The 17,536-nt window shown below is 38.3% G+C and overlaps 1 protein-coding gene across 5 annotated transcripts in view; it reads left to right on the forward strand.

The window, feature by feature from the left end:
- RGL1 (ral guanine nucleotide dissociation stimulator like 1) overlaps window positions 1-17,536 on the forward strand; it is a 347,473-nt gene that overhangs the window by 285,322 nt on the left and 44,615 nt on the right. For all 5 annotated transcript variants that reach the window (XM_056815635.1, XM_056815636.1, XM_001366649.4 and 2 more), the window contains 3 exons: window positions 1,645-1,860; window positions 6,727-6,830; window positions 14,217-14,301. In XM_056815635.1, coding sequence (XP_056671613.1) covers window positions 1,645-1,860; window positions 6,727-6,830; window positions 14,217-14,301 — 405 coding nt within the window. The remainder of the gene's footprint in view (window positions 1-1,644; window positions 1,861-6,726; window positions 6,831-14,216; window positions 14,302-17,536) is intronic.

Genomic DNA, 17,536 nt, shown 5'->3' on the forward strand with positions numbered 1-17,536 from the left:
GATGCACCAAACATTGAGACTGCCTCAGGGTGGAGTTGTTGCAGGACTTAGGCAGCAAAATGTATGCAGAAGGGGGTATGGGGAGGCCTACCCATATGGGGCAAAGCAACCAGCTTTGAGTTTGATGCTGAAGCAAGTGAGGCTCTGTCAGATTTAGGCAAAGGACTCTCATCTCAATTGGACCATGCTTCTGATTCACAGTAGCTGTATGTTCCTTGGCAAGTCTCTTAGACCCTCCATGTCCTAGGTAACTCGGACACTGGAAAGTATAGATCATTATTATGGATCATTGGGGAGTTCCTCACATGAAAGCACGGGCACGTACACACATGGAGGTAGAGTTTACTAATTGTGCCTCTAGGGATGACATCAAGAGACCTGGTCCTCAGACCATTCCTTTTTTCCCCTTTTGCTCTGTGGCCTCCTAATCTTGATTGTACTTTATTTTCCTCCATCTGAAAATAACAGTAATTAGTGACACTTTTGTTTTCAAGGGAGACATACTACTATGGATAAAGTTTTTAAGTGGTTGACATATAACTTTTCAGAAATATGTGACCCAGAGTATCTAGGGAATGCTATGGATATTGTTTTGAGGTGATAGAGTCAGAGAACCTTAGTGTTGGAAGGAAGCTCAGAGGCCATCAAGTCACAATGAATGAAATCTTTTCTACAACATCCCCTTCAAGCAGATGTCCAACTCATGCTTGAATGCTTTCAGTGATAGAGGATTACCTTTCTTACAAGGCAACCCCTTTGATTTTTAGACGACTCTCATTGTTAAGACATTCTTTTTTACAGCCTTCCTTGAAATGTTCACTTGCTGGCACCAATTCTTGCCTCAGGGACTCAGCAAAATACTTCCAATCCCTCTTCCCACATGACAACTCTGCAGCATCTGATGACTACATTCATATCCCTCCCCCTAAGCCTTCTTTTCCCTAAGTTACGAAGCCCAATTCCTAGTCATTAGCCCCATCCTGCTAAGTCTTAGTGATACCATTGAGATCATATTTGTTTCCCCATTTGTTAAATTGTCAAGTTCACATTCTTCCTTGCCTAGAGCTGGATAAGTCCCTCAACCCCTCAGTGCCCTGGCAACAATCTAAAACTATAAGTTATAGATCAGTTGGCCATCAGAACTAATAGAAGAAGTTTCTTCACAGGGAGTTCCTTATATAAATAAAATCATAGATCTATATTTTTAAAAAAAATTAGGCATGGAACGTGGCAGAGTTTATTGATTTTATCAGAGACCCCAAAACACAAACACTGACCTTTTTATTCCTACCTGTTCTTTTCTCCTGTGACTTACTCTCTAAGGATCTTCAACCACTTCCCTTGATCAGTAGTCTAAAGGTCCACATGGACTTGCTTACCAAGTAGACACTATCGATGCATATTGAATTCAGTCAACTTATTTTCTGTCATTGGTTTATAGCTGCCATTCTATGAGATCTAATAAGAATACCAATTATATATTAATTACTTTTGCCTATTCAAGAGCACACAATAAAGCAAGTCAAGTAAAAGGGATTTATTTGTCCATTCATAAAATACCAATTTACAGATGACCCTGATGACGTGTTTTACCATATGAAAAAGTCTCCGTTGTCTTTAACATCAATTCCTCTCTTGTTCTAGGAACTATTCAAGAAAGTAGTACCACATCACTGCCTGGGTTGTATTTGGTCTCAAAGGGATAAGAAGGAAAACAAACATTTGGCTCCCACCATCCGGGCCACCATCTCTCAGTTTAATACCCTCACCAAATGCGTCGTCAGCACCATCCTGGGAGGCAAAGAGCTCAAAACTCAGCAGCGGGCCAAAATCATCGAGAAGTGGATTAACATTGCTCATGTAATGCACTTGCTTTTGTTAATCTTATTTATTCTCACCAGTGACGAAACTCTCCTAGAGTTCTATCATGTTTTAGCCATCAGATTTAAACACAAGTTTAAATATGGCAGGGGATAGAGTTATGTTTATTCACACTAACATAAGACATAAAGTTATTATTTTTAACTAGAATGGGAGATGTCCTTTGGGATTGTTTCCTTTTACAAGCTCCCACACTATAACTCCCTCAGGGCAGGAGAAAACATCCAGTTCCTTTTGTATGCTCCTGTGGGAAGAGCACAGTACTCTGCACGTAGAGTCCAGTAGTTACTTTTTGATTCTGTGATGGCCAGTTCTCCCTTTAGTCTTCAGTTTCTTTCCCAGACCTATGAAAGTGAGCTCTTCCAGAACTTGAGAGGAGCCACTGGCCTGCCATTGTGGTAGAGGCCTTTGAGACCATTTCTTTATCCCTCACATTTTTCAGTTGAGGAAACTGGTGTGCAAAGATGGAAAGTAACTTGCCCATCCATGATTACACAGCTAGTAAAATTTTTTTCCCATTTGTTAAAGTTTGTGAATCTTTTTGAAAACTTCCTTACCTTAGATGACTTCCCATTTCTGAGTGGTTCTTAGGGTTATAACGGTGTCAGTTCTCTTTATGCTCAAATATTAGAATTTTATTGGTGAGATTTGACAAAAACAGTCTCCTCCCTCCCTCACACACACACACACACACACACATACACACAGAGTTTCTCTGACTTAAACTCTTTGTGGATTTTCTCCATGGACAGACTCTGTTCTCAGGCCCTTCTCATAGACGAGGCTTGTTCCAACATTTCATAGACTGCATTCTTGTTCTCTTTTTCAAACTGAAGAGGACAACTGTTTTTTTCTCCATATTAAACATTTTAGTCTGCTGCCATAGAATGCCTGAGGGATATTTTTTTTTTTTGTCAAGGAAATAGACTTTTCTGTCCCATGGACTTGGGGACCCCAAAATAAAAGTAGTAGGGTGACTACAAAGGAGGAAGGATGAGACAAGATTTGCTTTTTTCCAGTTCATTTTTTAAAAACCCCTTACCTTCTGTCTTAGAATAGGTATGAATTATTGGTTCCAAAGCAGAAGAGTGATAAAGGCTAGGCAATGGCGGTTAAGTGACTTACCCAGGTTCACATAGCTAGCAAGTGTCTGAGGCCAGATTTGAATCCAGGACCTCCCATCTCTCATGCAATCCACTGAGCCACCTCAGTGCCCCCTGGTTCATTTTTAATGAAACCTAATTTCTTAGAGTAACAGCAACCAATATGCAAACTCCTGACTCTTTTCATTACGCATTCTGCTTCTTCTAGGTAACTAGATTGAGAAGTTGGGTTTCATAACTCTCAAGCCAATGTTCTTTTTCTTTTCTTTTTTCAAAGGAGAGATACATTGATATATATATATATATATATATATATATATATATATATATATATATATATGAGATTATTATCCTTTACACAGCAGACCTGAATGTTGGGAAGGCTAGGTTTAAGTGCAGAGAGCTATGTGGGTCCTGTGAATATAGCCCTAAGGTGGGCATTACAGGTCTCCCATTCTAATCCTGAAACAACTGGCCACATGCAATGTGACCTTTAATTTTCTCTATTTTTTCCATTACTTTTCATTAAATGGGATCAATATTACTTATCTATTCATTCAACCTAATCATATTTTATATTTGCATATACACATAGCACTTTGCAAACCTTAAAACACTATGAATATTCATTATTTGTAGTAGTAGTAGTAGTAGTATTGTTGTTGTTGTCTTGGACCTCTGATTATTATTTCTAGACTTGATCTGGAAACTCTCTTCCCCAATCCAGATGGACAGCTCTTTTGCAATTTATAATTATAAAACTAACACTAAGAAGTTAATTATTTGTCCATGGTCACATAGAAACTGTGTTTCAGAGGCAGAATTTGAACCCAGGTTTTCCTGACTTCAAGGCTTGACTTTCTATCTGTTATGCCATTCTTCTTCTTAACTAGCATCAATAGCTAGCTATTGAACTTTAATGAACCAGAGAGTTGTAATGACCATAAAAGCGAAAACCTCCTCCTCACTCCCCACCTCCAGAAACTCAAAATCTTTGAGAATAGTTAAGATATATAGACATAGAATTGAAATTGGAGAAATTTCTGAGAAATACATATGATACAGTATGTCTAAAGAAGAGTTCAGAGAAGGGAGAAGAGATCACTGTGGTCTTTTTTTTTTTAAAGAAATCCTTACTTTTTTTTTTAGTAGCAATTCTAAAACAGAGAAGCAGAAAAATCTAGACAACTGAGGTTAAGAGATTTGCCTGGGGAGGCACAGCTAGTAAGTGTCTGAGTTCAGATTTGAATCCAGGACCTCCAAACACCAGGCCTAGCACTCTGTCCACTGTGCTCCCCTTGTGGTGGGCTTTTTAAGGAAAGAATTCACAGAAAAATTTGGCTCAAGTAGAGCTTTGAAGTTTAGGTAGGACATGAAAACACAATTTTTCTTCTCAATAGCAAATTAGCAAAAAGAAAAAATATCTTCCTGACAAATGACTGTAAAATCTATAGCAAGAACATGATTCCTCTGTGCATGTCATATTCTGTGCTCAAATGATGACTTATTCCATTTACATTTTAAATGTGCTATTTAGTGACTGTAAAATAGAAATATAAAACAATTAAAATATCTCAGATACAATAATTTTTTAAAATGATAGATAATTTATCAACGATTGTTTATGTTGTATCCTGAGAGATTGTTTAGAGTAGTCTCTTGGAAGCAGGAAATCCAAAGCTTATTTCCACACTCAGTTTTTTTTTTCCTATGTCATTCATAGAAAGGTTTTTTATTTTTTGTTTTTTTTTCTTTTGTAGGGATATTTGAAAGAAAGCAAATCATTTAGAAGTAAGAAAAGAGTTTTGGCTAAACATGATGAACTTTACTTAGGTTGATCTGAATCCCACTGTTTTACTTTTTGTTATCACACCCCTAGAATATTCCTCCCTTTTCTAGAAATGTAGCCAGATGCCTTCTTGTCCCTTCTGCTGAAGTGAAGGCTCTTTTAGTAATACTTTCCATATGTTTATTATAATTTGGACACAATAGCTGGACCTGAGTTCCTCTGTTGCAAGTTTTTTAATTCTTAGAGCATGACTCTTGGGGGCTGAACCTTTGTTGAACCACATTCATGGGGCTGGGCTTCTGGCACCATGATCTGGTGCATTTTTCTAAGAGAAGGACATTAGGATATTTATAGAGAGAAAACATGAGCAGTTATTATAAATTCCATAGGTATTGGTTCTAAAGACAATGTCAGCTGGGGGTCTAGAGGTTGTTAGTTTGTTTGACAAGGTTTTAAAAAGTCCAATTTGGGTCCTGCCCCATTAGAGAGAATGCCTTTCTTCTTCAGAGTCAGTGTCAAAACCATGTCACTGATGCAACCCTTTGAGCATGATGCGAGTAGAAAATCAGCCAGCTCGGTTGGTGTGGGCCACTTTCCACGGAGGCGCCTATGCATGAAATCAAGTCCTTGCTCACATTGCTGCTTTGCCCAAAAAGAGAAATATGTTGCTCACACGCTTGAGCATAAGGGCATCTTTTTTTAACAGAAGATAACAGACCAGTCTGCCCATGACAACATCTGCCCTCTGTGGGCAGAGATTGGCTTCCTATGTGACACTAGTCATTTGGCCTTCCTTGATGACTTTGTTTCTGACACGCACACCTTTCCCCTTGTAAGATTCAGCCACAAAGTCTGTGGTTCCTAAGATCTTTTTTCAAACTGCCAACACTGTAGGCTCCACATGGAAATTCAAGTTTCTCAAGGAGGCCCCTGCTTTTTATTCTGAATATAACCTTCACTTTCTGCACACTTTCTGTTTTGTTTTAAAATATTGCCCAAATTGAATTTTGTTTAAAAAACCCAAGTTATTTTTGAAGCTCTGAAGTACAAAGGTGTTTTTGAATGTTTATGGTAGTGGGACAAGCCAATTTTAAACAAAATGTGTCTTGAAAATATGTGTGCATGCACACACACACTTTTTTTTTACCCTTTTGGCCTAGAACATGAAAGCATAGGTTCAATTTGTGGTAAAGTCTTACTGCCAAGTTATATATTTTTATATATATGTAAATACACACACACACACACAGCTCTACATGCATAAGCATTTGTACTTTTAAGCTTGCTGTAGATGTTGCCTTATTAAATATAATTGGCAGCAGTCACCTTAAGCATAGTGCATTCTTTTTTTGAGTCAAGTCAAATCAGCGAGCATTTCTTATATACCAGTGCCTGGTACTGTGTTAAGCAGGGAGGATACGAGGCCCAAAACAGTCTCTGCCCTCAAGGAACTCACAGTCTAATTAGGGAGAAAAAAATACTATTTTTTTCTTTGTATCAGGGTGTGTGTGAAGTCATATTTTACAGGCAACTGAACATTTCCAGAGGAGTCAAGGCTGCTTTCTATATAGCATGACTCTGAGACTCACTTCTTCTGTGTTTTTATGGGGAAAGCTGGAAGCTACAAAATTATAACAGCATACGCCAAAAATACATATATGTTATAAGATGTAATACATACAGAATGTATATGTACAGAAAGAGACAGACAGACAGACAGACAGAAATAGAGAGAGAGCAAAGCAAAACGATCAAGTCCCAAACTATAAGTGTTTTGGGGTTGGAAGAGGAAGTGAGGACCCTTCCCGACCCTTTTGATGTTGGGATATTTATACAGCTGCCTATTTAGTGGTGAGAATTCATAACAGCTGAGACAGCTAAAACAGGAAACCACTAACCTACTGTAATATTGATATTTAAATGTCTTTTATTTCTTAATCACTCCCTTTGCAGGAATGTAGGATCCTGAAGAATTTTTCCTCCTTGAGAGCCATCGTTTCAGCCCTGCAGTCTAATTCAATTTATCGGTTAAAAAAGACTTGGGCTTCCGTCCCAAAGTAAGTTCCTAGGTGTCTCTTCTAATTTTTTTTTTTTGGCTGAGAAATAATTGCTAGCTAACTATATCCTCATGGATACCCATTTTTAAAGCTCATATTAGGTTAGGGAGAGAAAAACATTTGAGGTTTTTCATGTGTGGCAAGCAGGAAGGTGCATTTAATGTATTTTAAGTCAGCAAATATTTAGTAAGAGCCTAATGTGTGTAAAATGGGAGAGTAGGTATTGGGGATTGGAGACATGAAAATTGATGCAGGTTCTATCCCTGGTGCTTATGCTCTAACAGATGTATATGGCACATATAGAAATAAGTGCACTACAAGACAGAATGGGATAAAGCCAAGGGAAATAAGAACCAAATGACCCAGGAAGATGAGAGGAGGGAGAGAACATTTAACTAATTAAAACAGATAGACCTGTGCTTTAGGAAGAATATTTTGGCAGCAGTGTGAAGGACAGACTGGAAAGGAGAGATATTGGATGCAGAGAGCCCAGTTGAGAGACTACTCCATTAGTTCATGTTTGAATAGTGAGAACCTGAAAGAAGTGGGTAGCAATGGGCTTGTGAGAGGAGGGAATGGATTATCAAGATGCTGTGGTATCAGAATCCACAGGATTCATCCATTTCATTCAGTTCACTAATTTGTCGGGGTGTTTGTAGATGACAGAGAAATAAACATCAAAAGTGACCCTTGAGTTTTCAACTCTGGACATGTGAAGAAATAGTGCCACCACAAATGGTAAAAAACCATAGTTGAGCAATAGGTTTTGGGAGAGATAGATGATGAGTAATTCAACAAATGTTTAGTTAGAGTGAGGATTTGTGCTACCACGTGCAAAGGAAACCAATTCATTATAACAAGCTTAAATGTTGTGGGCTTTTTAGAAAATTAAAAAAATAAAAATAAGAGTTGTTGCCCTGTTGCAACCAGTCACTACAGGATTTTAGGAAGCTATTTAAGGAGTGCATTCCATCTAGTTTTGGGGAGGGAAGAACAAATATTAAATAATTATCTTAGCATCGCCATGATTTCCCTCAGGACTTAAATAACTGATTTAAAGCATACAGTTCTAATGGAGGGCCATTTATTTCCCTAGTCTAGTAAGGTGCCATTTAAAAATTCTGCTTTGGTCCAGTCTTGCTGGCTTGAAGAAATGCCACTGTCCCCTCTCAACTGGACCAGTGGAACTCCTCACATTTTGTGATATCTTTCTTCAAATTCTAATTGAAGAAACTAGCACCTAATTTAATTTTCTTATCGTCATACTGATTTATTTCTTCCATATAACAAACTCCTATTTGAAGACAAAAAGAGCTCTATGCAGAGCAGGATACGACACTCTGAGCCTCTGCTAGTATTGATTCTAGGAGGTGATGTTTATAGTCACTGATACTGTAAAGTTTTTAATTTAATGCTCACTAGTCTGATATCTTTCTTTCAAGCCCTTGAGTTTTAGTAGTTGGAATAGCAGATGTTGGCAAGTGTATATGGGATGAATATTTATTATTAATTTATAGGATGTTTTCATTCCAAGTCATTTTGTAGTTCATTCTATATGTAGTAATCTATTTTACTCTCTTGCCCCTTCTTTCCTCAGCTTATTCAAATTATGTATTTCCTTTAGAAAGAGATGATATATTAATTTACAATTATTATTTCATTTGATCCTTATAACAACCCGGGGGGGGGGGTGGTAAGTGCTATTATTATCCCTCTTTTACACATGAGGTAACTGAGACAAACAGCAGTTACATGACTTGTCCAGGATCACACAACTAGTAAGTGTCTGAGATTGTATTTGAACTCAGGTTTTACCAGCTCCAGGGCCAATACTCTATCCACTGAACCACCTACCTGTTAGAATTATCTGGAAGAATGCAGGATGACAAATGAACAGAGGACTCTCTTGGTACACTTGCAGTATCAAGAGGAAGTTAAGAAAGTCTTCAGCATGATGGGGGAACCTTGAGGAGATTATGGACAAGAAGACAGGATTTCTGGACCTCAGTTTAAGATAAAAGAATGATGCTAGGGCCTGGGAGCAACTCAGGAGTGCTGGTAATAATATATTTGCCTGAAAGCCTCATAAATCTAATCATAAATGGTATAATGAAAAATAAGCTGCTTAACAAGCACTTTTTAAGGAGCTCCTTTGTACCAAGCACCATGATAGCACTGGTTTTACAAAGAAAGGCAAAAGACGGCCTCTACCCTCAAGGAGTTCACAGACTAACTATGGGGAAGACAATATGCAAGCAGCTGTTCACAAACAAGCTATAGAGAGGGTAAATAAGAGATAATCTCAGAAAGAAGGAACTAGAAAGAGAAAAGAACATTAGATCTATAAGTCCTTTAGCCTTCTTGGGCCTTTTTGTTCTCATCAGTAAAATAAAGGGCTTGGACTCAATGGCTTCTTCTAGTATTTGAGCTATGATCTATGAAGGGCTTTCAGTTGAAAAGGGAGGAAAAGAGAGAAAAATGCCAGTGTATGTTCATCTTTACAAACTACTGTGTATATTTCTACTTCTATCTTTATCTCATCTCTCTCCAAACTGGATACCATGGAGAAATAGCTACAAAGTAGTAAAAGTCAATAGTACTCAAATAGTCCAGTAACCCATAGGAGAGAAAAATTCCCCCAAAAGGGATAATAATAAGAGTTTTTTTTTTCTTTGAATGCCTCCAAATAAAACCACAAAATAAGGTAAACAAGCAAACTAAACTAGAGATCTTAGTGCAGTGAGGCATATTTGGTCTCATTGATATGATGACAGAAAATTCACTTTATGTAAAGAAAGCCAAGAACCAGATGGAAGAGGTATAGTGAAGGGCATTTAGGTGGAAGTCAATTGAGGCAGAAACATAAATCCTCCTACCATCAGAATATACCATTGATCACCCAAATATAGAGAGGAAGTAAACAGATCAGGCAGAGAGACATAAAACAGTAGTGATTGGGGTCTTCAAATGCTGAAACCTGCTGGAGGAATCATCATTTTTTAAAGTTTGTATTAATGATAATTTCCTTCTCAAAAAATGAAGGAAGTGATAGGGGAACTGCTATTCTGGCCCTAAATTCTTCTTAATAAAGAGGAATTAGTTGATAAAGTAGAAGTATGGAATATTAAGGGGAATAACTACTTTATTTTAGAGTTTAGAATCAGAATTAGAATACTCTGATATATGTACTAGATTTGGGGAGAAAAAATTTCAAGGGGTGCAGATAAAGGATTGGGAGACTCTCCTGTACCCAGAATAAATAGGTGAAGTCTCCATAGGAAGGATGGAAAGAAACCAGGAATGAAAACCTTAATGAAATAAGTCCAGTGATAAGGGAAAGGGGGAAATGCTGATGTAGATGGATGTGAATGCAAAGGAAATTTACCAATGAATTTAAATTTCTGAAAGATCTATAAAAAGACAAAAATAAGGGCAGGTAATACAGGATAAATATTTTTAAAACAGTGTTAAAGCTCAGAATGAATTGAAGTTGATAAATCACAATCAGAACAATATAAAGGTTTTATTATGGTTTTTTCCCCTATCCAGGAAAAGAGGAATGTAAAAGAAGAGATGGGACTATTCTTTGGGATAAATAGGTTCTTGATAATGAACAAAAGTCAGTTTTGTATAACTGGTAAAATGCTAGAAGGTAGGAAGACTTGAGTTGAAAGCTTGCTTCTCTTATTCTTAAAGGCATTATGTGACCAGGGATCATCAAAACTGACCCTTAGTTTTCTTATCAATAAAATGAGGATAACATTTTGGAATAGAAATTCCAAAGTGTTGTTGTGAGGTCCAAATGAGATTTTATGTCTACATCCATCCATCTATCTATCTATCTATCTATCTATCTATCTATCTATCTATCTATCTATCTATCTATCTATGTCTGTCTCCCTGTGTTTATGAATGTATATGTAAAAGATTAATATATGCATATATAAATTTATGTATTCACAGCTGTATATAAAAGACCTACCTAAGCCATGATATACAGTATAAATGCCCGCAGTTATCATTGTTGTGATTATTAATATCAATTAGGGAAAGAGAAAAAGCAGAACTACTAAATTTTCACTTAGTTTCCGTTTTCTGTGCTAACAAAAATGTTCTTTGGACTGGAAATGACAGAACAAAGATGAGTAATAGAATTTTGTACCCAAGATAAGTGGGGAGATAGAAAGAAAACTTTTTCCCTGGCCTAGCTTTATTAGAGCTCAACTTATCAAAAGAACATACAAATGTGATTGTTGAGTCACTGTAAGAGATCACTGAAAGATCCTAGAACGTAGGAGAGCAAAAGGGCAAATGCTATACTTACTGTCAAAGATAAGAGAAGAGTAGTCTGTAAACTATAAGCCAGGGAGCTTGACTTTGGTTTCTGGCAAAAGTCTAAAATGTTTTTAAAAAGAATCATTAGTAAACATCTAGAACTTGGAAAGCCACTGGCTCCATCATGAATAGCTCCTTTCCTTTGTTAAAAATAAATTTGCTCAACAGTCACAGATATGAACGTGCTAGAACTATGATTTACTCTGATTTCAGCAAAGCACTTGACAAAGTCTTTTTTCCTATCTTTGTGGCTGAGCTGAGAAATATGGTCCAGATTATGTATCTGAAGGTCTGCCACATGGAAAAGAGATTAGGTTTGTTCTTGGCCCCAGAGAGGAAAAAATGGGAACAATGGGTAGAAGTTGCTACTAAAATTTTTTAAGTTTACTATAAGAAGGAACAATTAAAATAATGCAATAAGCTGCCTTGTGGTTCCTTCTCAATAAAGGTTGTCTAGCAAAAACTACATCACTACCTATTGGGGATTATCATAGATAGGATCCTTGGTCTGACATGGGTTGGACGCTATGGCCTCTGGACACATTATATTTGAGTATAAATAGACTCCAGTATATTACTCACAATACTTTGTCCACTAGAAGTAGTTAAGTGCTTTTTCCAGAAAAGATGCCAAGGCTCTTCATGTAATGAGAATGAGAAATGACAACAGGTATACTGATTGTTGTGTCAGTATCCACCAGATATTGATGAAATCTAGAGAGGACTCAAGCATATTGGATGAGGCTTCTGTAGAGGATTTATAGGACATGAACAAAAAACCTCCAGGATAAGAAAGAACATTTTGGCTATGATCTGTACAAGGAGAGTGAATGTCCACCCTGATGAAATCATGGCTTCTGTGCAAATATAGATCTCAGCTGATCACCAATAATCCAGACCATATTTTAGAAAGGAACCTCAGTGGTAATCTTGTCCAAATCTTATAGGAGAGTTAGTATTTATATAGCATTTGAAAAGTTTTCAAAGTGCTTTACAGATGTTAATTCATTTAATCCTTATAATAACCTCATAAGGGAGGTGCTGTCATCATCCCCAATTTATAGATAAGGAAACAGACTGGAGAAGGTTAAATGACTTGTTCAGGGTCACAAAGCTATTAAATATCTGATGTAGGGTTTGAACTCAGATCTTCCTAATTCTAGGCCCTAGTGTTCTATCCACTCTACTATCTAGATGCCTCTAAAAAACAAATAAATAAATGAAAGCTCTATCCTACAGTATTTCCAACCATTAGTTACTTCTCTAGCTTTTGTATGAAGACCTCCAGTGAAATCTTTCCCAAATCAGCCCATTCTACTTTTAGGCAGGGTTAATTTTTAGGAAGTTTAAAGGTATACATTTGCTCCTTCCCAAATTTCCATCTTTATTCTTAGTTCTGTTCTCTGGGACCAAGTAGAACATGCATAATCCCACTTTATCCTGTCAGGTCTGCAGACACTCGAAAACATTTATCCCATCCCTGCTAAGTCTCTTTTCCAGTCGAAATCATTTCAGTATTCCTTTTTGAAGCCTTACATTTCTAATGAACAAATGTTTATTTTCTGTCCCTCTTATTCACCCATCTCTGATTTAAAAGACAAAGACAAAGTAAAAACAAAACCAAAACCCTTATAACAAATTGCATATTTAAGTAAAAAAAAAATTCCCCTATGGTCCATGTCCAAAATGGCGCTCTTCTTCTGCATCTAAATCCATCCCCTCTCTCAGGAAATGGACCGCATCCTGATCAGTTTCTAAAACCTAATCTCATTTCACTTGAACTTCAGTCCCTTCCCCAGCCTGGTTGCCCTCCATTTTTTGGCCTTTAGTTTGTCAATATAATGTGGCTCCCAGAACTGAACAAATGAGTCTAGGTATGGTCTGACTAAGGCATCTATGGGGAGGGTGACCTGTAACGATAGACATTATAAAATTCAATGAAGAAATCTGGCACACTTTGCAATATCAATGAAGTGGCCCCATATTGAAAGAGAGCAGGCATGTAGTCAGGTGATGAGGGACATGTCCAACTTTGTGAAATATTTATCATAGTTGTCGAGGGAAATCTAGGCAGCCAACCGGAGATGGCGTAGGGAAGCTTTTTATTCTCTTTTCTGTCAAGTCTGGAGGGCAGCGTGCCATTAAGTCATAACTGTAGTAGACCTTTACCTGGGTCACCACACAGAACTTTCATCCTTTTAGCAGGCTCTTAGTTTTAAAGAAAAACCTGACCTGCTCTCTGTTTCAGTAAAGCTATTTCAGCAGTAAGGCTGTATTTCAGTCATGCTATTATCGGAATGTCAGTGCTAGATTTAGGCTCTTGTTGGGCTTTTGACTTTCTTTAAAGCATCCAAGATTGTCAGCTCCCAGAGGGCAGAACCAAGGTAATTTTTCAACTTGATTCAGATGTTCTGGGAAAGTTGGAGGATTTGGAACTCTAGGACCTGGGTTCAAATACCAACGATGATACTACTACTTCTTTATGACCTTAGGCAAATCTCTTCTTCTCTGTAAACCACATTTTCCTCATTTATAAAGGGAGGGGGTTGGACTATGTGCATTCAAAGCTATCTTCCAGTTCTAAATCGATGATACTAGACTTATAAGAAAATATTCATTTCTCTTTATAGAGAACCCTATCCACCTTAAAAAAAAATACCCTACGTCTGAGATTCTGCTAAACTTAGACTTTGAGATTATCTTGTCTGGAGATGGTGCAGTGGATACAGCAGTGGGGTGTGGAGTCAAGAATACCTGAGTTCAAATCCAGCCTCAGACACGTGATCCTGGGCCAGTCACGTGATCTATTTTTGCCTTAGTTTCTCCAACTGTGAAATGGAGATTATAATGTCACTTACCTCATAAGTTTGTTGTATCAAATTAGATAATGTTTATAAAACACTTGGCGCAGTGCCTGGCATGGAGTAGGTACTTAATAAATGTTTAACAATAATCTGGATTCCTTTTCAGCCAGAGTTACTAGAGAAAATTGGGATAACAGCCTTTTGTTTCTTGTGTCCTATTTTTTTTTTCTCAAATTTCTATCCCTAGGGACAGAATGCTGATGTTTGAAGAACTTTCAGATATCTTCTCTGACCATAATAATCATTTAACCAGCCGGGAATTGCTAATGAAGGTGAGCCACTGCGTAGGAAGGCGAGGTGTGATTATTACCATTGCTGGACTAAACTCGTTGGGGAAACTCTTTGTGTGCCCTTTAAGGCCCTCGATCCACAGGGGAGGGTCTGGGGGGACCACGTGAAGAAGCCAAACTTGCTTACTTGTGCAGAAACTTGGTAGGGAAAATGCAAAGACTAATGAGGTCCTTTGACATCTTCACTCCTAGTTAAACAGATTGTGAAATCTGCTACATATCTGTACCTTTTTATTTATTTTTATTTTTTTTTAAACCCTTACCTTCCGTCTTGGAGTCAATACTGTGTGTTGGTTCCAAGGCTGAAGAACCAATGACTGCCGAAGGGACACCGAGGAGAAGGGTGGGTAGAGAAGGTGTCAGGTTGACACACACCAGAGCATTTTTACGGTGGTTTCTGTAATTGGTCGTAGAATCATAGAACCAGAACGATGGGAGGGAGCTCATGACGTTATGCCAAAGCCCAAAGGGAGGCTCCAGCAGAGCACACCTGACAGGTGTTCATCCAGTCTCTCCTGGAAGACCACCTGTAAGGGAGAGCCCACTTTTCCCCATTTTCCTTCTGGATCATTCTCATCGTTAGGAAGCTTCTCCTCAGATCAAGCCTAATTTTTTTTTCCCCTGAGGAAGCTCTTGGTTCTGTCCTCTGAGGCTAAAGTTGAACCCCTGTCCTATAGCTTCTCCTGGCTCAAGTGCAATCACTTCACCTGCTCTCTGGCAGGCGCCATCCTCCCATGGAGCAGAGGCTACATTCAGGCCCCTTCATGCTCCTGTCTGTGCCTGGACTTGGCCCACCTGATTAACGGCACACAAGACACTCCTTGCTGAGATTGAGTTACGTCTCTGCCTCCCATCCCCCTGGATTTTCAGACTTTAAATGCAAATCCATCTGGTGGGAAAGGGATGGCTTAGGAGTGTCAATGTCAGTATTAATGAAACGAGACTAACTGGAGCCACAGATTCAAATCCCCATAGTGCTGAGTCATCTATGCAAGGTAGATAAATCAAATACCGTGCAATTGTCTAAAGGAAGCTTTTTGGCTAAAGCCCTAGTATCCAAATTATATCTAGACATTAACTATTCTACAAACCATTATTTTTTTTTAAATCCTTACCTTACACCTTAGAATCAATACTGTGTATTGGTTCCAAGGCAGAAGAGTGGTAAGGTCTAGGCAATGGGGGTTAAGTGACTTGCCTAGGGTCACACGGCTGGGAAGTGTCTGAGGTCAAATTTGAACCCAGGATTTCCCATCTCCAGACCTGACTCTGTCCACTGAGCCACCTAGCTGCTCTTCTTTCTAGTCTTCTTTTTTTTCCCCCATAAAAACCTTCCGTCTTGAAGTCAATACTGTGTATTGGCTCCAAGGCAGAAGAGTGGTAAGGGCTAGGCAATGGGGGTCAAGTGACTTGCCCAGGGTCACACAGTTAGGAAGTGTCTAAGGTCACATTTGAACCTAGGACCTCCCATCTCTAGGCCTGACTCAATCCACTGAGCTACCCAGCTTCTCCCTCTACCAGCCATTTTTAAATATAGAGGATAAACCCCAACATTTTCAGTCAACTTTCTAAAACTTGACTGAAATGCCAAAGGAACTAAATACTGAGACTAGATCATTTCCTCCCTCCCTCTCTTGAAGTTCCCCTGACCCATCCTAGCTATGTGACTCTCCTAGTGTCCCAGGCAACTGGATAAGGCTCTAAGTGGCAGCGGAGGTGCTGCTGACCTGCATAAATAGAGATAGTTTCCTCACGGAGAGTTCCTTATAACAGAAAAAATCCTGGCTCTACTTCCTGTCCCAGGATCCTAGGACACAGCCAGACTGAACTCCACGAGAGTGCCTGCACTGTGCATCCTAGTACATGGCCATCCGCTTAGAGATTGGAGGAGCATTCTGGTTTTCATTACTTATTCATTCATCAGTTAATTCACAAGCTTTTGTTAAGTGCCAATGAGGCGACAGACCTTGGAGGCTGAGGCTATCAAGAGGGCTCCCCCTCTACAATATGACTGCTTACAAACATAAAAAAAAAAACAAATTGAAGGTAATGAGAGGGGCATCAGGAAGGCATCTACCTAGGAGGTAGAATTGACACGAGTGCTGAGGAAGATAGTAATTCTAGAAAGTAGAGTTAAGGAGAGAGGCATAAAGAACAGCTGGGATAAATACTCTATCCCAAGCTTGAACGAATAAAGGCATGCAGCCAGGTGATGCCAATGATTCTAGAAAGGAAAGAGTGAAGTGAGAAATGTTGAGGAGTGTTTTCAATATAGTTTTTCAATGAATAAACATTTATTTTCTCTTTTTCCCATTCCCAAATCCCTGTAACAGATAATCATAAAAAATACAGGTGCCCTGTCCAAATCATGACACCCCACTGTGGGTTTGATACTTCTGTATTGTGGGTTGGCATAATAAATTAAGTGGAAATTTGGGGGAAGTTTTGTGGAAGCTGCAGACAACATTCTAAGGCTAACAGACAACGCAGAAAAAGTCTAGAAACACAGAAATGCATAAGATATATGTATAGTATTGTATATTATCAACCTAGTTTATCTTTTAATATTATAAATGTACCCAAAAGTTGAAATAAGTAAAAAATTAAAGTTTGCTGCTGTGATGTGGAAGGGATGCCAGTACTTAACCCAAATTTGACCATAATGTACTCTAAACATCCCATAAAAGAAAAGGAAAAAAAATTCAGATTTTAGACATAGAATGGGCCAAAAAATTTTGCAGATTTTCCAGATTGCAGGGGCACCAGGCCCCTAACTGGTGCAATGTGGAAGGGATACCTGTATTTCCCCATTGGACAGGTCCAAAGGTACGTGTCCATTACCTTTCTGTCAGATGTTGTGTAACATGATACTCTGGAAACTGGTCAGAGTTCTTAAGTCTTTCAAATTTATCTTTACAATGCTGTGATTTTTGGATAAATTATCATTCTGGTTGAGCCTACTTTTCTCTGTGTTAGTTTAATGTTTTGTCAGATTTCTCTAAAGCTATGATGCTTGTCATTTTTCATGGCATAATAATATTCCACTATATTCATATACTATAATTCCCCAAACGACAGGGACCTTCTTAGCTTCCAGTACTATGCCACAAAAAAAAAGAGCTGTTATATAATATTTTTGTACATATTAGTCCTCTGAGGAGCATTTTGAAGAAAGAATTCTTAGGACCAATTAGATATGGGTGGACATAAGAGAAAT

The sequence above is a fragment of the Monodelphis domestica genome, chromosome 2 (genome assembly GCF_027887165.1).
Source record: "Monodelphis domestica isolate mMonDom1 chromosome 2, mMonDom1.pri, whole genome shotgun sequence".
NCBI lineage: Eukaryota > Metazoa > Chordata > Mammalia > Didelphimorphia > Didelphidae > Monodelphis > Monodelphis domestica.